General features: G+C 49.8%; 2 protein-coding genes across 2 annotated transcripts; both read left to right on the plus strand.

The window, feature by feature from the left end:
* The first annotated feature begins 1,678 nt into the window (after positions 1–1,678).
* LOC115610978 (E3 ubiquitin-protein ligase TRIM7-like) lies at positions 1,679–6,940 on the plus strand. The gene is made up of 7 exons (XM_030493186.1): positions 1,679–2,117; positions 3,387–3,473; positions 3,831–4,061; positions 4,394–4,416; positions 4,730–4,845; positions 5,124–5,156; positions 6,253–6,940. The coding sequence occupies exons 1-7, from the start codon at positions 1,713–1,715 to the stop codon at positions 6,762–6,764; spliced, it is 1,407 nt and encodes a 468-aa protein (XP_030349046.1). The 5' UTR covers positions 1,679–1,712; the 3' UTR covers positions 6,765–6,940.
* A 2,148-nt stretch (positions 6,941–9,088) lies between these two features.
* On the plus strand, positions 9,089–24,342 carry CDC25A (cell division cycle 25A). The gene is made up of 16 exons (XM_030493171.1): positions 9,089–9,477; positions 11,681–11,766; positions 13,748–13,802; positions 14,544–14,579; positions 14,732–14,768; positions 15,161–15,262; positions 16,070–16,183; positions 17,045–17,179; positions 17,837–17,911; positions 18,585–18,737; positions 19,066–19,158; positions 19,539–19,601; positions 19,721–19,819; positions 20,097–20,227; positions 20,567–20,678; positions 21,978–24,342. Exons 1-16 carry the CDS (start codon positions 9,326–9,328, stop codon positions 22,116–22,118), a joined length of 1,584 nt encoding a protein of 527 aa, XP_030349031.1. The 5' UTR covers positions 9,089–9,325; the 3' UTR covers positions 22,119–24,342.
* The last annotated feature ends 926 nt before the right edge of the window (positions 24,343–25,268 follow it).

A 25,268-nucleotide genomic window follows, 5' to 3' on the forward strand; every position in this document is an offset into this window, starting at 1 on the left:
GGCTGCAGTCCTGGGGACAGGGGACTAACAGGAGGCATCCAGCACACCACAGCCCAGAGGCTCTCACCCTGGGATGCTGCAAGGACAGAGGACAGATGGTCCAGAGGGCTGAAAGCACCATGTGGAGCCCACCAGAGCTGCTGGGATGGAGTGTGGGACCTGCTGTGCAGGCAGTCAGGTGGCAAATGGGTTTTCATCAGGGCAGGAGACACCTGGGGAGGGGGCTGCTCAACTGCTTCATTGCCCAGCACATGTGCCATCAGCACATCAGAGATATGTGTTGAGGTGGCTCAAGGGGCTCAGGGGAGCTGCCTTCTCTTCCCTAAGCACTGTTGCTGCCCTCCAGGTGTTTTGGGGTGAGAGCTGAGCCATTGGGAGTGCTGGTGGTGGCCATGGGGTGCAGGGATGGAAGCTGGAGCATGGATGTCCCCACCTCCCAGGGCAGCAGCTCAGTGTGGTGGGATTTCATGCCTGCAGCACACAGCGAGGCAGCCAGTGCGGGGAAGTGGCTCACAGGCCAGATTACACTCGGCTCCTGCATGTCACAGCTGCCGCGCTGCCACAATCCCTTCAACTGCAATAAACCCCCAACCCTGGCGGGCGGGAAGTGGCTCCTGCAAGCATGAGGCCTCTTTGGGAAGGATCCTGCTCGGCACCTCCGACCCTCCAATTGGTGCATTTCAGCTTATAAATGACTACCTTTATTGAAGCAGCCAGAGCAGTTGCAGTGGCCGGCAGCACAGTGCTGAACATGCCAGCTTGCAGCCCTGTGTGCCCAGGAGGGCTCCGACTGCTCCCAGGAACTGCAGCGAAAGTTTTTTAAATGATTTATGCACATGCATATGCACAGACACACACACATGGACAGACATGCCCACGTATGCACAGACACACACATATGCAGACATATAGGCATGCACACACGCATGCACTCATCCAGACACACACACTCACACACATGTATGTACACACACGTGCATGCACAGACATACACATGGAATCATAGAATCAACTGGGTTGGAAAAGACCTTTAAGATCATCAGGTCCAACCGTTACCCCAGGACTATCATCACTAAACCATGTCACTGAGGGCCTCACAGAGTTTCTGAACACTTCCAGGGACAGTGATTCCACCACTTTCCTGGGAACCCTGTTCAAATGTCTGATTACCATCTCTGTGAAGAAATTTTTCCCAATATCCAATCTAAACCTCTCCTGGTGCAGCTTGAAACTGTTACCTGTTGTCCTATCACTTGTTACTTGGGAGAAGAGACTGACCCCACCTCACTACAACCTCATTTCAGGTAGTTGTAGAGAACAATAAGGTCTCCCCTGAGCCTTCTCCTAAACAACCCCAGGTCCCTCAGCCGCTCCTCACAAGACTGGTTCTCCAGAGCCTTTACCAGCTACGTTGCCTCTCTCTGGACCCACTCCAGCACCTCAACGTCCTTCTTGTAGCGAGGGGCCCAACCTGTACACGAATATGTATGCACACAGACACACACGCACGGACACACACGTGCATGTACACAGACGCATGCAGACACACACACGTATGTACACAGACGTGCAGGCACCAACACACATGTGAACACACACTCAGTCCCCGCCGCTCCCCGTCCCCTCCCGGGGCCCCGGTAGCTTTCGGCACCGCCCGCGCCCCGCCCGGTCCCTTCCCCCCGCGCCGGCGCGTCCTTCCCGGAGGCCGCACCATGGCGCGGGCCGTGCTGGCGCTGAGCGAGAACCTGGTGGAGGAGGCCACCTGCCCGCTGTGCCTGGAGCTCTTCCGGGAGCCCGTCATCACCGAGTGCGGGCACAGCTATTGCGGGCCCTGCCTGGCGGAGCTCATGGGAGTCCCGCCGCGCCCCATCGACTGCCCGCAGTGCCGCGCCGCCGTGGCACCGGCCTCGCTGCGGCCCAACCGCTCGCTGCGCTCCATGGCCCAGCTGGCGGAGGCTCTGGACAAGGCACGGCGGGCCCACTGCCCGGAGCACGGCGAGCTGCTCGGCCTCTTCTGCGAGACCTGCCGCTGCCTGCTCTGCCCGCTGTGCCAAGACGAACCCCAGCACCGCGACCACCCCGCCCGCCTCGCCGAGGAGGCCGCCCGGCAGCTCCGGGTACGGGAAGGCGGCGGGGGGGCGGGGGGGGTGTGTGTTCCAGGCGAGCGCTGAGGTCTCCTGAGGAGCCTGTTGGGCCCCTTCCCTGGCACGGCTTTGTGTCCTTTCGGGTACAGACTGGGGTCCCTCCAGGCACAGGCTGGGGTACCCGCGAGGCACGGGCTGGGGCACACTAGGCATGGATCTGGGTACCCCCCATGCACAGGCTGGGGTCCCCTCTGGGCACAGGTTGGGTTACCCTTGGGGCATGGGCTCGGGTCCGTTCCAGGGTCAGGGTCCCCTCTGAGCACAAGCTGGGATCCACTTTAGGCATGGGTCTTGGTGCCCCTCTGCATGGGCTGGGGTCCCTCAAAGCACGGGTTAGAGTCACCTCAGGGCTCAGGCTGGGCTTTCCTCTGGGCGTGGGCTGGGATCCGCTGCCAGGCATCAGTCTGTGGTCCCCTCCCAAGCACGGGTTGGGATCCCCTCTAGGCATGGATCTGGGTCCCTTTTGCATATGGGCTGGGTTCCCCTCTGGGCAGGGCACAGGTTAGGGACCCTGTCCAGCTACAGCTTTGGGTCCTCATCCAGCTGTTGGCTGGGGTCTCTCTTTGGGTACGGGTTTGGGGTCCCTATCTGGCAGCAGGCTGGGGTCCTGTATTTCCACTACCCTGCTGGGATTCCTGGTCCTCCCACTGCCCGTTGCCTCCCCTAAGCCACCCACAGGTGCAGGTCTCTCTTGCTGCTCTCTGCTCTGTGGCCCCACAAGATCCTGAGTGCCCCATACGTCCCCAGCCAGGGATGGGACAGGGGCTCTGCCCCTCTGCATGTGGGCTGGGGTGCCCCAGGCCAGCACCCCATTCTGCTGTGGGGCATGGCTTGGAGGAGCACAAGGGAATTTATTTAACACTCGATCAAATTTAGGGAGCGTGCCTGACACACAGTGCTGCTGTCACTGCAAACCTCTTCCCACAAATCCCGCTTCCAACACCAAAAGTTGTTTTTCCTAATTAAAGAAAAAAAAAGAAAACAAAACAAAACCAAAACCAAAAAAACCCAACAAAACCACAGACTTCAGGCTTTCCATATGAAGCTGTTCCAGAAATGTTTCAGGAACAGCTGTGCATGGGGATCTCCCTGGCCTGGCATAACGGCTGCTGGGAGAGAGGTGGGTGCTGGCTCCAAGCAGAGCTGAGCTTGGAGCACCACAGGGGCTGTTCGGCGACATCATCTCACTCCTGCATATGTAACCCTCAAATACCCCTATTTTTCTTTTCTGTTTTTCCCTAGGAGACACTCCAGAACAACCTGGTTCTTCTACGAAAAGAGAAAGAAGAATTTAGGCCCATGGGACAAAAGAAAAGTGATGGCCTGCTGGTAGGTATTTCTCTCCATGTGCACACTGTGCCCCTTCCCTGTCTTCATAGCCACATCCTGTCTTCCCTGGTTGCCATAAATATTTATCTCCTTTTCCATAACCACACCACTTTCTCTCTCCCTCTCTGTTCATCCCATATATACTTGTCCCTCCTGCTCTCTCAGATTCCACTGTCATTTTGGGGCCACCGACACCCAGCCTTGCCACGCCTCTCCCCCTCTACTCTTCCAGCTTTTCCTCTCCAAAACTTCTTTTCCCCATGATCCTACCCCATTCTCTGTAGCCCCCTTCCCATGCTGCGGTGCAGCAGCCGGGGGATGGGATGACTCAAGGGCATCTGTGTGGGTGCCTTGCAGGGGAAGGTGGCCTCAGAGCAGCGGAGCCTGCGAGATGCTTTCACACAGCTGCAGCAGTTCCTGCAGGAGCAGGAGGATGCCCTGCTGGCCCAGCTTGACCAGGTGCATGAGGAGCTCAACCAGGAGCGCTGCAGATACATCTCCAGCATTTCAGAGAGGGAAACGCTGCTGGACACGCTGATTGCGGAGATAGAGAGGAAATGTGACCAGCCGATGGTCGAGTTCCTTACGGTGAGGCTGCATTACCCACCCACGTGCTGTGACCATCTGTGGTGAGGTTGGGGGCACCGTCTGCATCCCGGTGCCCATGCAGCCTGGGAATGAAGGGCAGCACAGTGCTGGCTGGGCCATGACATTGTGGTGTGTGGTGTGAGGCTGGGCCTGCAGCGTGAGCTGAGGATTTGGGTGAGTGACTCACTGAAGAGTCCCCAGGAGGTTGGTGTGACCCCCTCAATCCCACCGCCTTGGCTCATGCAGCAGGGGAGCGGCTATAACTCACTGCCACAGGGACTGTGGTCCTTCCCGGCAGTGCCAGAGCTGACCTGGTGTTTCCTCTCTTCCAGGATGTTGGCAAAATCCTGGACAGGTATGAAACGGGCTCGGCATCGTTCTTCTGCGCGGCTCTTTTGGGCAGAGGTTTGGAAACGCTGCAGGCAGCTGGGCAGCAGCAGCCAGGAGGGAGGTGGCTTTGCCCTGCTGGGCATTTGGGATTTAATGCGATGTTATCTGGAACCAGAGACCATGGCACCCCTGTTGAAGATGGGGTTCTCATGCCAATAGCTGGGACGCAGCTCCCTGCAGTTCTGGGCTGTAGGGGTTTTTCTCTTTTTTCTGTCCTAGCCCCAGGTGCTGGCTGACCACTGAGGTCAGAGCTCCTCTCCATGTTGTTTCCCCCTCAGGTGTGAGGCAGCGAAGGCCCTGATCCCTGAGCCAGTTTCCCCGGGGCTGGAGAGGACCCTTAAGAGACTCTTTAAGAGTAGCCAGATGGTCACAGCTGTGATGGCCGAATTCAAAGGTAAAGCAAAGCAGCAGTGACAATGCTTTGCGGTGTAGCTGGTGTGCAGGTCCCAGGTGGGTGCTGCTGTCTCCGCTCTGCTTCCCTGTGCTCAGCTGCAGAAGTTGATCCTCACCACCAGGGTTTGGGAGCAGAACACACCTGCTCCGGATGGGACCCTCCGAGATGGGCTTTGCTGGAGCCTGGGGCTGGGGAGCAAGCTCCACATCTGGCTTGCTGTCCTAATGGGGAGCAGAACTGCTGAAAGAGTCTCATGCATCTTCCTTTCCCTCCTCTAGTGAGCCTGCTGAGTAAAATCGACAGAGAAAGGGGTGAGTTTCTGGAGCCGATGGGCATAAATGAGGGAGAAAAGCTTTCCAGAATGAGTTTCCTTATGTCCTTGGTGCAGAGCTGGACTCACACCACATCATCTAACTCCAGGGTCTGTCTAAAACCGGGTCCCTTCATTTTGACTATAAAAATCCAGGTCTGTCCCCATGCCAGGCAACACCCAGACACCAGCCAAGAGCCAGGATAGTATGAGTCCCTCGGCTTCCCTGTTAGTGGAGACTTTATTCTTATGCTGTGTTGTGTAAGACTCTGAGTAGTTAAGCAGAGGAGCCCTGTGCATTTTGAGCTGGCTTTTAGGCACACATTTGAAATGCTTTTGCAGATGCTTGGGGTCTACATGGTCCTGGCAGCATTGCAGGGCTCGGTCTGTGCCTTCTCAGGTTTTGGGATGAGGGACTTGACACACAGCACAGGCGTGCCTCAGTTTCCCCTACGCTGCAGTCCCCATCTGGGGAAATCTGGGGCCACGGAGGAGTAGGTTTGGCAGAGGTCCTGGGGTGGTGGCACTGTGCGGTGACACCTCTGTGGCTTTGTGGGACGGCCGCGGGATGGCAGCAGAACATTCCACATGAACGGGCATTTCTGGCTCTGCGGTGAGACTGCCTGGTTACTCGGTGGAGCAGGGTTAGGAGCTGGTTTTCCCTTTGGCAAGTCACTGGAGCAGGCACTGCCATGGCACCACTGCTGCCTTGCAGGCAATGCTTCCTCACACCCGTGGCGGTGTATTGCTCCCCCACACTCAGCCTTACTGCAGCCCCACAAACTCAGAGCCAGCAGTATCCTGGAAGCAGGTTTAGCAAAGCCCATCGTGTCTGTCCCCTGAGCGCGGGGGCACTGCCTGGCTCAGTCCTGCTTCAGAAAGCATTGCTTCTCCAATGGGTCCCAGTAAGGAGGGCAGCAAGGGTCCTGTGTCCCGTGCCACCCAAGGGGGCTGCGGGTGCTCTGCGTGTGCACTCTTGGGGTACGAGTGCGCATTGTGCTCACAGGACGTGTCCCAGCCCCAGGGCAGAGGAGGGAGAGGTGCTGGTTCACTCCTCGGTAGGCAATGGACTGATGTTCCTCTCTGTCATGCATTAGTGAAGGTATGGCTGGACCCAGAGACAGCAAGTCCATACCTGAGCCTCTCAAAGGACTGCAAGACCATGTGGCTGGCAAGTAGGGAGCAAGAACTCCGCGACAACCCTAAGAGATTCACAGGCAGCCCCAGCATCCTGGGCTCCAAGGGCTTCACAGCCGGGAGGCATTACTGGGAGCTAGAGGTAGGGGATGGGGACAGCTGGGCCGTTGGGGTGGCCGTGGAGTCAGTGCAGAGGAAGGACTCGCTCAGCAGGGCCCTGGGGAAGATCTGGGCCCTGAGGCTGGACTGGAATCGCCAGTACACAGCGCTCCACATGCCCCCCGCCCCGCTGGAACTAAACCAAAAGCTCCGGAAAATCAGGGTCCACCTGGACTACGAAGCGGGCCAAGTGACCTTCTATAATGCAGAGAACATGATGCAGATCTTGCAGTTCAAGGCCACCTTCACCGAGAAGGTCTTCCCATACTTTTGGCTCTGGTCACCAGAAACCTACATCCAGCTGTGTGCCTGATGGGGTCAGATGCCTCCTGGTCCCTTGCCTGTGCCCTTGCCTAGCTGAGCGGGAAAGAGGTGTGGAAATGATGCACCATCGTGTTGGAAACTCCCTGCAGTTGGATCTCCTCTGTGTGTTGCTGCACCTTCCCCTGCCAAGTACTTTGGAACATTAAAACTGTGTTGTCCTGCCTGGGGGTGTCTGCATGCTGGTATCCTGGTCAGATCTCGCAGTGGCAGTGGCCCACCTGTCCCTGTGAGCACTGAGGACACACAGATAAGCAGGAGAGAGGAGTTCTGATTGCCCATGGTGGTCTTTGGCAGTGCTGCATGGCTTGCTTTGGCTCGGTATGGTGTGCTATGTTGTAGGCAGCATGGGCATGCAGTCACCCCACAGGCAGGGTTGGAGCCATGGAGGTGCTAATGGTGGTGGTAACTGCTGATGGAAAACTGTAAAAACCTGCTTGAAAGGAAAACGTTCAGGGAGGGGACAGGGTCAAGTGGAGCACTGGAGAAGAGGCACAGCCCAAGTGTCTCCAGGCGATGGGGATGTGATGGGGATCTGTGAGGTCCTGGGTGGTCAGAGATGGAGCACACGAGAAAGCAGGAACATTGTGTGGATGTGGTGGGTGGCAGGACCTGGGCAGAGGGACACGGGTCGTGTCCTGGAGGTGTGGGATCCCCTGACAAGGTATCCTGGTTTCAACTGGTTTCAGCTGGTTTCAGCTGGTGCATTGCTGTGTTTTGGCTTCAGTCTGAGAACAATGCTGATAACACACCGATGTTTTAGTTGTTGCTCAGTAGTGCTCACCCTGATCAAGGACTTTTCAGTCTCATGCTCTGCCGGTGAGGAGGGACACAAGAAGCCAGGAGGAAGAAGAGACAGGACACCTGACCCAAACTGGCCAAAGGGGTATTCCATACCACAGCATGTCATGCCCAGTATATAAACTGGGGGGAGTTACCCGGAAGGCCCAGGTCGCTGCTCGGGTCGGACTGGGTATCGGTTGGCAGGTGGTGAGCAATTGTATTGTGCATCACTTGTGTTTATTTTTTTCCTTTGCCCTTTTAGTTTTATATTCTCTCCCCTTGTTATTGCTATTATTATTATTATTAGTTATTATACTTTAGTTACTGGACTGTTCTTATCTCAACCTGTGGGGTTTACATTCTTTCGATTCTCCTCCCCATCCCACCCAGAGGCAGGGGGAGAAGGCAGGCGGGGAGGAAGGGGGTGCGTGAGGAAATGGCTGCGTGGTGCTGAGTTACCGGCTGGGCTTAAACCACAACACAAGGGCTGTATGTCTCTGAGCCTGGCTGGGAACACAACCCAACATGATCAGCCCTGCAGCTGGAGACAACGGCCTCTGAAACCACTGCAGGGAGATCGGCAGAGTGTGTCTGCCAGGGACTCAGCTCAACAGCGGAGATCTGCAAACTATCACGTAGGGAGAAGATGCATGACCTGCTGGAGACATGTTGCGTGTGTCAGGCACTTAGAACCATAGAATCACAGAATGGTTTGGGTTGTAAAGGACCCTAAAGCTCATCCAGTTCCAACCCCCTGCCATGGGCAGGGACACCTTCCACTAGAGCGGGTTGCTCCAAGCCCTGTCCAACCTGGCCTTGAACACTGCCAGGGATGGGGCAGCCACAGCTGCTCTGGGCAACCTGTGCCGGGGCCTCACCACCCTCACAGTATAGAATCATAGAATGATTAGCGTTGGAAAGGACCTTAATATCATCTAGTTCCAGCCTGTTACTTCACTGGTGTCACTTTGTTTCTCCACTTGTAAAATGGGGCTATGTTTTTGGAGCTGGGACTGCTCCCCCTTCTCCTGCAGTGTCCACAACCAGACAGGCCTGAGGGACGACCCATGCAAAGAATCCCCTCCCCACAGCGCAATCATTGCCGCCTCCATCCTGCTCAGTGACGATGGGCAGGGGGCGGAGAAGGGACCAGGCAAGGCAGGCAACGGGTCCTCCGAAAAGCTGGGCTTCTGTCGATTTTTAAGGCAAATAGCAGCGCCTGGGTGAATGCCTCAGCCTCTTTAAGGTAGAGGTGGGAGCAACGTCTGTCGCGGTTAAAGTGTGACCGTTTTCCCTCATCGTTCCCAGCTTTACCCGATTCCCCTCAGGCCCGGGGCGGTTGGAGGCACGGAGACGGCCAGAGATCTGGGGCAGAGCCGGGGCTTGGGAGAGGCGGGGACTACATTTCCCAGCATGCACCGCCGAGGAGGGCAACGGTGCTGCATGCTGGGAAATGTAGTCCGTCCCTCGGTAGCCGTGCTGCCTAGCGGCACCCTATTGGCTTGCTTCTCTATTAGTCCGGAGTTACATCAATCAGCAGTTGGAGGCGGGGAGTGGGGCGCCCGCCGCTGTTCTTATTGGCCAGAACGAGCGCGGTGGGTGGGAGAATATGAGAGAAAATACTCGCCCCCTCGAAACGTCGCTCAGGGGCCGGTTCTGATTGGTGGAGGGGAGGTTTGGCGCCAGCTTCGGAGCGGGCGACGGGTAGCGGCTGGAGTCAAAGCAGTGCGCGCCGCGCTGACAGGAGGACGGCTCGGCTGGCTCGGCTCCATGGATCCCGCACCGGGCGGTTCCTACCGCCGCCGCCTCCTGCTCCTCTCCCCGGCCTCCTCCGCTTCACCCGCCGTGGTCAAGTCTCTCTTTCCTGACGACCTCTCGCCAGTCTCCAACCTCCGCCTTACCATGGAGCAGCTGGGACGCGGGTCAGTCAAAGCGCGGGCCCTTTCTGCTGTCCCCGGGATCCCCCTCTATCCGTCCTGGCTGAGGGGCTCCACCACGCTCCCCCCTAACAAAACCCCCAAGCGGGCCCTCGAGGGCCTCTTCCTGCCCTGTCTTCCCTCCCGGACCCGAAGCGAGGCCTAAGGGAGCTTCCCCTTTCCCCCCCCGCCCGCCATACTAGGCCTCAAGGGTTCCTTCTCTGTCCCATGCCCAAAGCGAGGCCTGGGAGAGCTCTTCTCCTCCCCCCATTTCAAAGCAAGGACTCGAGCAGTTGTTCTCCTTCCATTCCACACGCCACCCCACCCCACCCCCCCAACTGCCTCCACCGCACTAAGGCCTTGTGGAGCTTTTCTTCTACCCACCCCCAAATATAAGGCCTCTAGAAACATTTCTCCTCCCTCCCCAGCAAGGCGTTGGGGAGCTCATCTACCCTCACCCCCTAAAAAAGTGAGGCCTCGTGCATCTCTTCTTCCTCCCTAATGGAGGCCTTGAGGATCTCTTCTCTGAATCTCCTTCTCCCTCCAGAGGTGAGGCCTCGAGGACCTCATCCCTTATTCTCTCCTTCCAAGCAGCCCCCCTCCTTAACACTGAAGCCTGGAGGACCTCTTCCCCCGCCTCCCCCCAAAAGAGGCCTGGAAGAGCTGTTTCTCCCTGCCTTCCCCGTCCCCAAATTAGGCCTCGAGGAGTTCTTCCTATGCACCCCTCTGCCACCCGTGCAAACCCAAGCTCTTTACAACCCCCTTAACCCCCATCTTTTCTGATGCCTCCCCTCCCGCCCCTCCTTCCACCAAATAGCCCCCTCTCTCCTTAGGGAGCACCGAGACTGCCACCCACCCACCCCACCCCCACCCCCCCCCCCCGCAGGAGCCCCTGCCCACATGTGGCTGTGGTCCTGGTGCTGTGGGCCATCTTCTTCCTGTGTGTCCCACCACGTGCCACCATCTTCCCCTGGTTCTGCTCTGGGTATCTGCCTTGCTTCTGAGTCCCATGCTGGGTGCTTTCCCCTCTCCCACAGATTACTGCTGGTACCTTTGTGCCTGTCTTTCCTGCCTTCTGTGCCACATCAGCTGCAGCATCTCAGCTCTGTTCTTGCTCCCCTTTTCCTGGCTTCTGTGACCCAACTCCTTTAACACTGCTGCTCACCGTTGCCTGGCTCCTGTGCACCCCTCCTCTCTTTGCCATTTCACATACGGGAAGTGCTGCAGCCTCTGAGCTCTGCAACTCCTCTCTCCCCAGAACTCCAGCCATGCAGTTGCTCAATCCCATCTTGCTGTTACTAGTTGTAACTCGTTTAATCTCATTATTCCTGCAGTAACCTCTGCAGTTTGCCTCTTGTATAGCTTCTGGTTTGCCCTGGCCCACTCTGGTCTTGTTGGCTCTCCTGGTATTTGTCTTTTTATTTGCTGATTTTATATCATTCTTGTTTCTGTAATCACCTGCTTTCTTTATGATCCTTCCCTCCTTCAGATTCCTGAAATTCCTGCAAACAATTTACACAAGTCCCCTCCATTTCATTCTTGTGTCCTTTGAGTTTGTAACCCTAGCTTTGTGCCCTGGTGCATTTTTTTTTCATTAACCAATGTGATGGAGGAGCCACACTGAAGTAGCTATTCCTTTCTTTAAGGTAATCTTGAATAAGGCTACATGTGATGCACACATCTCTGTATTGAAGCTGCTGTGACCCCTGCCCACATATGAAATGAGTGTGTGTTTGACGTGGCTCAGTCAGGCAGGAGATGCCTCAAGCCTCTTCACCTACAGAATTATTTAGACTGGACAGATGGTTACGTGAGCAGAGAAGAACTTGCATAGTTGATAAAACAAAATTTGAGAGCTAACTACTTATAAAAAGGAGTTTGAGTTAGGAGCATGTCCACAGTGCATGTGCAGGTTTTAAAAAAACAAAACCAAAACCTGAAACTTGAAACTTGAGTCCCTGTAGGTGTTAGATCGGTGTATTTTGTTGTAAGCCTGTGATCTGGTGGTGGCATTGTCCTTGCACTTGAGAGCACACAGAGCGCAGGAGGCTACAGTCTGTAGGACTGCCAAGCTGGAATCCTTTCACTTGGCCAATGATGATGGTTTTGAGTTATGATTACCTGTGCTGTATGTCTACAGGCAGGTACTCCTATATGGTATCTATTGCTGCAATGAGCATTTAAAACAAATACCTAAATTCTTTTACAGCCAGCATGAAAAAGCTGAGCAAGATCTGGGAAACAAGAATACCAATAGTTTACAAAGAACTGTGTCATTGGAATCAACAGACTCAGGTATGGCTTTCTCAATTAATAAATAACAAGTAAGAAAAAAGTGTCCTATCTTTACACAGCTTCCACTACAAGCAGTTTCCAGGGTGTAGATAGAGAACTATTGCTGCCTGCAATCCCTGCAGTCACTTCTCATGCTTAAAAAGAGGGAGGCAGGCAAGCCATCGCTTGGAAAGCTTCTGCAGTTCATTGTTTGGGTTTTTTTTTTGCTTAAGTTGTCCTGGAGTATGTTAGCAGTAGAGCGGCCACGGAGGAAAAACTGGTTCTGCCCCCACAGGGGGACTCTGACAGAGATGGCTTTTCCCTTTCTTCTTAGGCTGGCTGTTGAGATGTGGTTGCTGACTTGTCACACTTTGTACTGCAGCGTGATGTTTATCACTGCCACTTTCTGATTGCTTTGATGTTCTGCCCCATATGTGGTAGTAGGTCAACACCTTATCATGAGTGTATCAGCCTTCCTTGCAGCAGAGACAGCTGAAGATGAAGCCTGCTGAAGATAGCCCAAGATAGGCTTCACTGGGGAATTGGAGTCCCACCATTCTCTAGTCTGTGGTGTCTTGAGATATTGGCTTGGGGGTGTTCAGAGTTGCGTGTTGGGGCTGTGGTCTGGAAAATGGGGAGATAGTGTTTCACCCTTCATTGTTAGGATCCTTCACATATCTGGTTTTGGCTCTGAATGGGACCGACTTGAGTTTCTGCCCTTTGGAGGGTGATAACTTTGAAATACAGTCATCACTGTGTGTCTTCTCTCTTTAAACCCGAACTGTGCTTACCTGCTCTGCACACTCGAATCGAGGCCATTGAGCAGGGTTTGTCTTGTGGTTTGGGGTTTTTTTCATGGCAGTTAGCGTGAGCTGATTGTTTATGTGAAACCTGAAATACTGATACTTGCCTAGAAGTGGTTTTTTGTTTTTTGGTTGTTTTTTTTTTTTTTGGTTTTTTCAGATGAGATGCTTTATCAGTGAAAATGAAATAAGCCACTACCCCATAACTTGTAGAGTCAGGGAAGCTTCTGATACCTCACTGGTCCAGCCCAGTGATGGAAATCAGTGTCTCCAGTTGAATTTATGCACCAGTCTGACTGTGCATGGTACTTTCAGCCTTCAAAGGAACTTTATGAACCGCTAAAACACAAGTATAGCTCACAAACCACAGAGCAGGATAAAATAACCAAGCTTGCTAAATCTTCACTTTCTTCTTGGCTTTTTTTCTTCTGTCTCCAAAGCAGGTCTTGAGTGCTTACGAAACACTTGTGATTAAAGTTTCTGCTGTGCCGAGACCACTTCCTGTCAATGTTAGTCAAGTTAATTCTTTGTAGTTGTTTGTTTAGATCACAGTCACTGAAATAGCAACAAGTCTTGTCATGATGGTATAGAGAGTACCCAGTACACCGCTGGCCTATCACTAAGTCTTGTGAATACGATACAAAAACTCTTTGAGGAATCTGTGTTTAAGTAAGCTTCACACTTGACTCTACTTAAATGCTATGTAGCTGTAATGTTTCGCTTGGTTTGTGCTTACGAAGTGCTTTCCATTATTTCCAGTACACTAGCAGGCATCAAGAAGGGCATTTTGACTACTTTTTTTGGAATGCGCCCAAAATTTCTTCCTGTGAAGAGGTATAACTGAAAATGTGGCTTAAAAAACCCTTAAGGACTAAGTTGTTAAAGATGTGTGTGTGAGGGAGAATAAGCCAAGAATGTTCCATGTTATGTGGTAGCACTCTGGTCTATGTGGTGTATGTGCTTTTTTTAATTACTTCTATTTTTCCCCAAGCACTAACCCTTGATTATGGCAAAGGGCAGTGCTATGGGGTATCTGTAACTGTTATTTACTTCTACACTGAGGTGAAGCTGCAGATGGGACTTTCTACATTAGTTTCCAGTCTGAGCTCAGGGTGTCTCTGAGGAAATCTGTAGCAGTGTCCAATACTTTGTGTTTCTTAGCTACTACTCAACAGAAAACACTGTCTCTCCTCTTGCAGGTTGTGCTTTGGATTCACCTGATCCTGCAGCCTCAAATGATATCGTGGAAGAAACGTATGTAACCATATGCTAAATCTGACTTGAGGCATTTCACGTTGCACCATTAGCAAATGTAGGCTAATAAAAGGCTTGATGCAGCTTTTCCTTTGCTGGCACATGTGCAGTGGGCTTTTCACTCTGAAAAACTTCTGGCAGTGTGTGCTGTAGTGCTCTGCTGCTTGAGCTGCTAGGGTTTCTGTCTTGTCTGTGTCCCAGAGTACGTAACAAGTCTTGGGTCTGAGTTAATGTGTTGTACCAACCAGACTGTTTGAGCATGACATGGGCACCTTACCAGCAGGCTGAGGCTGCACCAAATTGCATGTAAGCTGCAGTTTTCACTCAACGCTTAAACTATAATTGATGCTTCCATATGTTTCTACTGATACCAAGCAGTTGCTCTGAGCTTTGCATTTGCCACTCTCAATTAGATTAATTTTTTTCCCCTAACCTTCTATTGCCAGGTGTGGGGCAGGTGCTGTTGGTCCCTCATATACTGAACTGTTCTTCCTTCAGCTTAGCATCTTGTCTGAACGCTGCTGAAAAGGACTTAAGGAAAGGAGGGGGAGAAAGGAGTCAAGCTTGTGTTCTAAAAACTAGGATGGGATCAGCTGGCTATAAATAGCTTTTGAGAAAGACGGTGTCATCAAGAAGTATCTTGGCTTCTGCTTAGCATAACACTTCTTGACTGAAAACGAAGGTTGATTTTTAGTGTGCTGTGCTTTGGTGCTAACTGTGGGACATCTCTCTTGCTTTTAGGTTTGAGAAAGCAATTCTTGAATCCAGCAGACTGAAGTAAGTGTGTTTCTACTTCAACTCCTTTGTCAGTGACTGTAGTAGCTTGTGGAGTTTTACTGGGGGGGAGGAGGAGGAGAAGCGAGTTCTACTCGTGTTAGTGTCTTTTAAAACAACATGTTGAAATAAATCTTGATTCTTTTTCATTGTAGCATTCGAATGCCTTTCAGAAGAATCCATTCACTGCCAGTAAGTGAGATTGGTACTGGTATTCTATAAATGTTAAATGATTTAGCATATTAAGTGCTTTTAGTTGGATACATCCCATAACTTGTTAATTTTCTGGCTTCAAGAACAGTTACTGTGGCAGTTAATGAAAACTGTCAGAATTACAGCTTGTAAACTCAACATCTCATTTAAGTTAGCATGAAATATCAGTGATGTGGCTCTGTCACTACTGCAGCTGAAGCATTTTGGTACCTGTACCAAGATGTCAGCATAATAGACTCCTGCACATAGTTTGCACAAATTTGTAGTTGGAGATTTTACAGTCTTTATTAATCACTCTTTTGCTTTAAATGCACTTGTGCAAAGACTATATTGCACAATACTGAACTGGCACTTTTGTATGAACGTTGTAGCAAAGCCTCCTGGGATCCAGTCCTGCTCTGAAGAGAAACCATTCTGATTCCCTGGATGGCAATGCTTTTCAACTGTTGGAAAAAGATGAAAACAAGGAGAATGTAAGTGTTGCTTTCCATTGCTGTGATGATAGGCATAAGAGGTGGTACCAAGGGAGCTGGATTAGCACACCCCTTCAACAGTGGATGTGGTGGAAAAGGCTTCTTTTCCCTTCTGCCAGGCTGTAGTTCAGACATGACAAATTTTTGCATAGCTTATCTCAGAGGAGCTTGCAGTGAAGTGCAACAGCACTAATCATAATGACTGCAAACTGATTATACGTTCATAAGAAACCTGGAAGACTTTGGTTGCCCAGCTCTACTTTTGTACTGCTGAGCTTGACTCCTTTTAGGCTGTGGCAAGGGAAAATGTATTCATGCCACTCACTTTAGGTAGCTATGAGGGGTGTCTCTAGAAAGCTGTTTCGATAGATCACCTCATCTCTTTCCACTACTGGCATGGGAAGTCTTGGGTCCTCAGCACCAATGTCCTTTTGCCTACTTGGTCTGGAAGGCTTTGCTGCTGGAAATCCCATTGGTAAGACTCTGTCAGGTCTTGACAGAAGAGCGGGTGTCAGCAGAATTTAAAAATGATTCCTTTTGCAGAGAAGTTGGCTGACAAAAGAAATAGAAAAGCCTTAACCCTGTGGGTGATATCAAGAGGATAAAAGCTTAATTATATTAAATGAATTGCTATTCTAACCTCTTTAATTTGAAAACATTTGCCTTCAGACTATTCCTGTTGGCAGGGAACTTAAAACCACAATGTCAGATAGCTTTAAAAAAAACCCTAAAAAGATAAAATGGCTCCGGAGGCTTACACAGTTTGTAATTTTGGTAAAATGACCACTTTGCGTCTTTTTAACTCAGGAACCATTTGAGTTTAAGAAGCCAACCAAACCAGCTTCTCGTTCTGTGCATGTCCATTCCCATGGTGGAAATGGTGTTCCTGGACCAAGGCAGAATTCATCTCCAGCTCAGATAGTAAGTACTACAGTGTTCTTTACAACTAATTCTCACCTAATCTTCTGCATACCTGGAGATTATGCAGAGCCCTGGAGGTGTGCAGAAAGGGATGAAAAATTGGGAAGGAGAAAAATTGCATCATGTTCTAAGGCAGCACTGTTAATCACCACTAATGTGCCAAATAGAAAAACTTGTCTGCCAGATAAGAGAACTTCTCACATTTGGCTTGTGAGATGGTCAGGAGTTTAAAACATGGATTGTTCTGTAGTCTGAAAGATTAATCAGTACAGAGCTGGGGTTACGCTGCAGTAAGTTAAGGCAGTGTGGATGTTGATTTAGTTTGTAATTGTTTTCACTATCAATAAAATAAATAACTAAATTGAGGCAGATGCATTTGGAACAACTGTGTAGATGTGACTGGATTTTATGTCCAGATGTGACATCCAGGAAGCAACTGAAAAACCATGATGGGTCCTTGCATAGAAAAAATGCTGGGGGACTAAGTCTTGCCTCTGCTCCTTGAATCAGGTCCTTCGTCCTGCTTAGTACTCTTGATCTTGTGCTTATCAACTGCAGAGTTTATATTACCTCCTCTTCCCACTGACACCAACCATTTTTCTCCATTGCACCTTCCCTGGATGGTGTCTTTCACAGATGAGGGTTATTGCTTAATGAGCCTAATAAAGCATTCTGCTATTGTAGGGATCAAATAGAAGTATTGGAACTCAGTCTGGGGTTTGCTCAAGTCAGTGTATTCAAGGTGGGGGAAAACACACCATGTTTTCTGTAGTGCAGTAAGAGGCAAGGCACTGTCTCTGTGGTTACAGCTCCCTGCAGTACAGAGAAGGAGTGTTGTTAAAACTAACTATCTTGTCTCAGTTTCCCATGGGTGAAACACCCAAGGGTGAACAGGAACACTACGGGCCAGTTTTCCTGCAGAAGTCTTCTCTGACTTCCTCTGAAAGTGAAGATGATGATGGATTCCTGGAGCTGTTAGATGACCAAGATTTGAAGGTATGTACAAAGGAAATATGATGGGCATTTTGAAACTTGCTCTGTCCAATGTTAGTAGTCTGCCACAATTTGTCTATGGTGCACATATGTTCTAGCAGAACTCAGTGTGGAAAGTGAGACTGCAAAAAGCTAGGTACTAGGGAATCCTAGGAGGTGAGTTATCACCACCTTTTTCAATTCAGTTTCAGTGTCTCTATCTTACACATGCTCTTTCCTAGTGCAGACAGTGGGATTTACTTGGGGTGTGAACAGCAGTTAAAGAATTTCTCCTGTTCATATTGACTGATGGGAATTGCATTATTAGAGGGAATTATTGGAACAGTCAGCATTTGTCTTTGGAAACTTGCTGAAAGAGCTAGAGGTAAGATTTGCTTTTGAGCCACTTAAGCAGAAGACTTTCTAACTGAATTTGAAATGCTTAAAGCTTTGGAGGAACATCATTGTTAATCAATCAATGAATTGATGTAACTTACCTTCTCCAACACATCTCAACTTGGTTCCATTATTTCATTGAGTATTGGACTAGTGATTGAGTTAAATTCCTAAAACATATCTCTAACATGAATTCAACTGAAATGCTGGCCCAAGCTGTGCAGAAACCTTATTGTCTCTGCCTACAGTGGAATAGATGAGAATGAATTTTCTTTTTTTCCTCAGAATGATGAGGAGATGCCATCTGATGTGGCAAGCCTCTGGACTGCACCACTAGTCATGAGGAGAACAGACAATCGGGTGAGTGTTCTGTGGGAGTATAAGAGAACAGAGACAGGGACTTTGTTCTTGCAGCTGTTTTCACTGCTGGTACAAGTGATCACACTGGCTCTGGTCCTGTGTCCCTAAAAACAACAACATAAGATATGGCATAAATCCCTTCAGTATTCTGTTATCTCTAAAGACTGTTTAGCTGAAAGACTTTGTCAGTGTGGAACAATGCTCATTGTGTGCATACATATGCATTAACTTTCTTTTTCCAAAGCCACTTCATAAATGCAAGATGATCTTGACTGCCCTTTATCAGTTACTTATTGACATACTTACATCCTGCACAGACTTTCCTGGAATCCCTGTAGCCAGATATTCTGACAAGAGACTGTGAAGGGAGGTTAGATTCCAGCAAAAAGTTCCTTAATCTGCTGATAGCTTGTCTGTTAATTGGTATAAAGCGCTCTGCTAGCACTTGATATTGCTTCTGGTGCTCCAAGCTCACCCAGCCTGCAGGGCAAGAAATGAGTGTTACTGGAAATGCAGGTCCTGAATTTAGATGACCCTGTTAACATCCTGCTATTGCTGTGCGGTGACAGTGTCGTGAATAAGGCAAAACGTGTAATGATCTGAAAGTCTGAGGCTTGCTTAGTTTACAAGCTCAGTTTTTGCTAGACAACTCTTAAATTCTCCTTCCTCGTAGGCCAAACGATGTCGGCTGTTTGGCTCTTCATCTCTGCCTAGTGATGTAGGAAGAACCACCCAGAAAAGGATGGAAAGATCCCAGGAAGAGAATTCTCCAGGGAAAAGCAAGAAGAGGAAAAGCCTGACTGGAACACCCTCTGAGGACTCAACGGTTGGTGGCTTGGCATCCAGTTTTGTAACGGAGAATTGATTAGGAGAGGATCTAACATAGGTGTCTAGCTGGTGAAGGTTAATGAGAGAGCTTTTTCAGGTGAATTGCTGACCTAGCAAAAGTGCATTTTCTCTTCATAGTGAGGAGATTTGGGGGAGCTGGTGCAGCAGTTGCGTACTCTTGAGTCTGAGTTTCACCTTAATCCAAAGGGGATGCTGGGAGTTGTAGCTTAGGGCTTCGGAGTAAACTGAGTTTTCCATTATGTTGTGGGAAAAGGATCTCTCTGTTGTCAGTGCTCGGCATTGATCTCTAACCCATCTTCTGCTAGAATCTGAAAATGGTGAAGACACAATCCTCCACAGCAGAGATCGAAAACATTTTGGACACTGACCAGACAGACCTTATTGGTGACTTCTCAAAGGTAAGGATTTAATGGTCAAGTGTTAATTCAAGCATTTTAATGGCCTCTCTTAGTAGAGATGTCTCAAACCAGCCCAAATAAAGCAAGTCCCTTCTTTAACAGTGCATATTCCAGTTACCAGGAAAGTATGTTGGCTAGAAGGGTGCTTTCATAGCTTAGCCACAACTTGTGGTTATTTGAAAAGATCTACAAAATTCGTTCAGTATAGTTGCCAAAACTAAAATTCTGCCCCTGAATTTTACCCTTCTTAGTTTTCACTCTTGGGCTTTGCTGAAGAGGCTCTTGTCCTCAAAGTATCTGTGTTATGAAATACAACTGCTGGACACTGTGCTATTGCCTGCATTTGGAATTTTCTCATTTAAATGCTGTCTGTCTTACAGGGTTATTTATTCCACACTGTCGATGGGAAACATCAAGATTTAAAATATATTGACTCAGAAATGGTATGTGTTCCAGGGACAGTAAGAAAAAATCTTTACTGATGGGAACAAGACAAGAACATCTTGAAACAACTGAACTCTGGGGATTTTTGTTGAGTTCTATCTCCTTTTTTTTTTTCCAGATTGTGTCTGTGCTGACTGGGAAGTTTGCAAACTTCATCAAGGAATGTGTGATAATAGATTGTAGATACCCATATGAATATGAAGGAGGACACATCAAGGTATGTTGGCCTTGTAAGAGCAATGCAGAGTTGTCTGAAATTGCAAACTGGGGTCCATTGGCGCCATGGGAGGCTGCTCTTCACTCAGGAGCATCCAAGGTCATGTGGGTGTGTTACAGGCCACCTGTAACATTCTGCTTAGGGTTTGGTGCTGTCTTCCCAATGCTGGAGAGGGCTGCCAGAGCCCCTCTGGGAAACTAATAAGGAAACTGCATGCAAGGAAGTGGGATGGGTTCGTTACTATCCTCCACTCACTCCATGTGCTTGGGCATTACAGGGTGCTGTAAACTTACATATGGAAGAGGAGGTGGAAGACTATTTGCTTAAGAAGCCAATCAAGCCATCAGATAACAAACGAGTGATAATAGTGTTCCACTGCGAGTTTTCTTCGGAGCGGGGTCCTCGGATGTGAGTTGTGTCACACTTCCCTAGATGAGAACTTACTGCTGTGCTAGCTGGGAGCAAAGCTTTTGGGGTGGCACCAGTTACTGTGCTGGCATGCCACTTAATATGCAGCTTCTTGTGAGTAGATGTTGGTTGTCAGCTCTGGTTGGGAGGTAGCACAGCCCATGGTGGGAAAGGGCATGTTGGAGTTGTGCTGGCACAAGAGGTGGAAACGAAAAACAGGCGAGCTGCAGCAGTGGCTTACTTCTGTAATCCCAGGAATGGGAAGTTTTGGGTGAGAGCTGTTTTCCTCTGGTGTTTTTTGAGTGCATGATTTAACACAGGATTTTTTTCCTGCTATAGGTGCCGGTTTGTGAGAGAGCGGGACAGGCTGGGTAACGAATACCCCAACCTCCACTACCCAGAACTGTACATCCTGAAAGGAGGTTACAGGGACTTCTTCTTAAGATGCCGTGTAAGTAACATTCAGTTAAATGCATCTCTCTCACACTCGAAGAAGAAAAAATAGGTAAATAATACTGATGTATTTGTACCCGATGAGTCTTTTGGAGTAAAACATTTTTTTGCTGGGGTTGCTTTTCCTCCTCTGTTTCACCATGGTCTCCCATACTGAGAGTAATTAAAATTTGGTAGTGAGGCTCTTGAAGCCTGATCCATACTCCAGAGCTGTCTTGCTCCCATAGCTGAAAGGTTTTTCCACTTGTCTCAAGACAAGACAATATAAAACTGGTTTCTACCCTTTCATAACAACTAGGAGTTCAAAATGTCACTCAGAGAAGGAATTTCAGACTGCTCAGCCTGCAAGGACTGGGAGAGAAGGCAGCCTTATTGCTGATAACAATCCTGAAGTCTGAAATAGCAAAGTTGGAAAACTCGAGCTTTGACTTTTCAGCCTCTAACTCAGAAAAGGAAACTAAAAAATGCCGAGCAGCTCTTACAGCAGCATTGTATGGATGGTGCTTCTTGTATCCCTTGGCTTCTGCTGCCTTGGCATTTCAGTGGCTGTACCCTCCTTCTCCAGCTAGTCCTTCCTGTGCTTCTGAGACTAACAAGGTTGTGGCCTGGCAGTTGCGTTAGTTCCTTTTGGACACCTGCACTGCAGTGTGGCTCTTAGATTACCTTCCTGTTCTGTGACCTGGTGTGTTTTCAGGGAGATGCAGGGTGCTGTTTCCCAGTGGCATGTTGGTTTTTCCAGCCTTTGGGATGCTGCTGTTCATGGTAGGGAGTGCTCTCCTGGTTTTTAGCTCTCCCTGTGACCTGATGATTCCCCCATGGCGGTGGTTGCACCTTGGTTTGGTTTTGGGGCCGGTAGGTGTCCCCTCCCGAGGTGGAAGGAACAAGGGCCTCAAGGTGGCAGCATGGAACAGCCGATGGCAGCTCCTGTGTGTGCCAGGGGCTGGCTGGTTCGTGGTACAAGTGTTTTTCAAATCTTAGCTATTCCAAGGTGAATGCTAGATAGCCTTAGTTATGTATTGATATCTACCAGAAAATTTGGGGTGAGAGCTCTGTACACAGGGCCGGCAGTCCTTCATGTAATAGCTGTTATACCCTCTGAAGTAGCTGGAGTCTGAATATCACTTGGCTTTGTTCATGAGTGTCTGGTATGAAACTCCTGCATAGAGCCGGGGGGTGTCTTTCTGTTTATTCTGGTGGTAGTTGTTGGAACAGTTGCTGGCAGGCTCTGTCAGTGGGTCTCAACGAGACCATCGCTCCTGTGAGACAACCAAAGTGAAAACAGCTTCTCTTTCCCCAGAGTTTCTGTGAGCCCCAGAGCTATCGCCCCATGCACCATGAGGACTTTAAAGAAGACTTGAAAAGGTTCCGCACCAAAAGCCGAACCTGGGCTGGCGAGAAGAGCAAAAGGGAACTGTACAGTCGCCTGAAGAAGCTCTAAGGGCTGAACTGAACTCAGAGCAAAGACTGCCCGTCCTGGGGGGGAGGCTGCAGCAGGAGGGAGATGAGTCTGTTCCTGGCTTGCAGTGATCGGGCACCAGCTCCCTCCTCATCTGTCATCTCACTGGGAACACCCTGGAACTTGGGGCTGCAGGCTTGAACCCAGCAACCTGGATGCTGTCTGGGAGCCGATTCTGCTGAATATTCTGGTTACGCTCCTTTGTGGAAATGGCTTCTCGTGTTCTGCAACACCCACAAACTGCAACATCCAGCAGTCTGCCCAGGGAGGGGTGGGGAGGCTGCTGGTGCCATGCCCGTGGGGCTCTGCTGGGACGTGCTGTAAGCAGGGAAGGTATTTTAGTGCCTGTTGGGATTCTTTTTTTTTTTTTTAAATGCTTTATTTTTATTTAAATACAGTCAAATGAAGCTAATGCTGCTGCAGTCGAATCATCTGGATTGTACTTAAACTTTGTTTCTGCTAAAGGGCAGCCTGCTGTTGGGGGGGTGTTAATTATTTTTCTCGGCTGCAGTTTTGATTCTGTGGTTTTGCAGCGTAATGCGTCGTGGTGAAGAAAAAATGGGAAATGGTTCATTACAGGTAGAGGTTCCCAGGTCACTGAACTCCTGTGTTCTGCTCTGGAAGCCTCTTAAAGACAGTCTAAGGGGAAGTTGCTTATTGTACTTAAATATGTTCACCTCCCTTTCTTAGATTGCTTTATTTCATAGTAATTTGAATTTAGCTGCTGTTTTAGTTCTGTTGCTGGTGTTTCAAAGTAGGAAGGACTTCTGGGAGCTGAGGTGTCTCAGGTGATCCCAGGAGGGCCAGGTCCCAAAGCTGTTCCCAGGATTCCCAGCAGCACCAATTTACTGTGGCTGTGTATTGTTATCATGAACCGTGTCCAGAAAAGAGCTCAGCTGTGAGGAACCACGCTAATGATCCTGCACTGGAGGCTGCTCTGAAACCACTCTGCTTTGACTTCAGCTGCTTCTCCAGTAGCTGAAGCACCTTCTGCCGGGAAAGGCAGGAAACAGAATCAATTCCTGAAGGAAGAGTGTGTCGTACCCTATAGCTGAGTCCTACAAACTGCCCACCTAAAGAAGAGCCTTTGCTTCTGTGGCACGATAGTGCCTGAACAGCTTTGCTGCTGCTTTTGGTGTTGAAGAAGTGGTTTCAGGGTAAAGCCAGCTGCCTGCTGCAGCAACGCTGTGATGATTACTGTAGCTCATCTTCCTCACACATGAACTTCCTGGTGGAAGTGTTGCTCCTGAGGCCTAGGAGCACACAGCCCAGGAGCAGCCATGCATCCTGGAAGCTCTTGGCTCTTTAGCAGAAATCCATGCTTTGCACGGCTTGGCTTGCTCCTCACGAGTTAGTCCTGTGTGTTGCTGTACCTGTTTCAAAAAATACTGAAATGGAGGTGACTTATGTGGAATTTTAGCTTGATTTTTTTTAATTTTGTTTTTTTTTTTTTTTTTTTTTTTTTCCTGAACCTGCTCTTAACCTTCGTAAGAACTGACCGGATGAACCGTGAACTTTCTCATTTAAAAAAAAATAAATTGGATTTTGCTGCCTTCCTTCAAAACTGATTACCTGGAAGGGGGAGATGATGCAATGGAGAATTATAATGGTGGTTGCCACATCTCACCTGGAATGTCTGAACCTCTGGAGGAAGCTGGGAGGTGCCAGAGGCATGTGTGTTGGGGGAGGCTGGCTCCTGGTGCCATGGCAGCACTGTGATGCACCCAAATTGTGCCAAGCCTGAGTGGTAAATAATCAGTTTAGCAAACTGATGTCTGGGCATGATGTCTGGGTGCGACTTTATATGTGAGTAGTTGCTCCCTGTGAAAGTTTAATGCACCAGTTGTTTGGGAAAAGCAGAGGGAGGCTTGATGCTCTTCTCTGAGGTCACTCAGGTGGAGCAAAACCCTTTCAACAATCTGTGACTTTACAGTTGCACTTCCTGTGAATGCCCCTGAATCAGTTTGTCTTCCCAAACTTACTGATATTTAGGAAATTGACGGTGGAAGAGAAACCCTCAGAAGTACTGAGGGCCAAGAGCCACAGCTGATCTTTGAGGGCTCAGCCATGCCTCTTACCCCTGTGGAGATGGACACAAGACCCCTCTTTCTACACCCCACTAGTTCTGTGTGTGCTGTTTTATTAAGAGTCTGGGTGGTGGGGAAGGAGAAGGCTGTGAGATGCTTCCAGCCAGGATCTGTACCATATTGCCCCACAACTGTAATACACTTGAGGGGGCTAAAAGAATAAAGTACTTAAAATCCAGATGGTTTGTCTAACTCGGATAGTCTCACAGCAGAAGGTGTGCTGGTGGGCTGCTGGGCTTCACCATGGCTTGAAAAGAAACCCTGTGTTGGTAATGGCCTCTTTTGGGTATATTTGTATACCTGCAGCTGGATGAGAACTGCTCACGACCTTGTGCAGGGGCCTAGGACCCTGGCAGGGCTGGATGGAGCTGGGAAAGCCCAGTTCAGCCCCAGTCCAGGCAGTTTCCAGCATCCCATCTACACTGCGGAGAGTTGCAGCTCGTTTTTGGATGAGGATCCTTGTTTGTGCTGGATGCTTTCCCAGTGGAGTACCTGAGAGGGCTATTTTGTTAAGGATGTTAATGGCTTCTGCAGAAAGCATGGGGATGAAGAGCAGGTGGTCAACAATGGGGACACATTAAAAGCCTCACTTAAAATAAGCAATGTGGCTTCAAATCCACTGGAGGCTAAAGCGGAGAACTGGGTAGGCTTTATTTTCCTTGCCTCCATCTGTCATCCTTAAAACTGATGTTAAAAGCAGCTTAAGGCTTCATCAGCCTCTACCATGGGTTCCTGCATGCTCCAAAGCTTCGTGGTTTCTTTCATATTGCTTTACCTTTTGTGGCCTGAAAGGATGCTTGTGTTATAGAATAGTATCATAGAATCACAGAATGGTTTGGGTTGGAAAGGACCCTAAAGCTCATCCAGTTCCAACCCCCAATGGAGGGCTGTGCAATGGCAGTTCCCGGCCTCTTGGAGCCTATTCCTGTGTCTGTGCTCCTGCCACCAAAGGCAGCTTTCCTGGCAGGCAGCTGCACTCCGTGCCCCTCATGCAGCAGCCCAGCTGCTGTGAAACCCAACAATTTGCTGTAGTTATTTGTCAAGT

The sequence above is a fragment of the Strigops habroptila genome, chromosome 1, assembly GCF_004027225.2.
Source record: "Strigops habroptila isolate Jane chromosome 1, bStrHab1.2.pri, whole genome shotgun sequence".
Classification (NCBI taxonomy): domain Eukaryota; kingdom Metazoa; phylum Chordata; class Aves; order Psittaciformes; family Psittacidae; genus Strigops; species Strigops habroptila.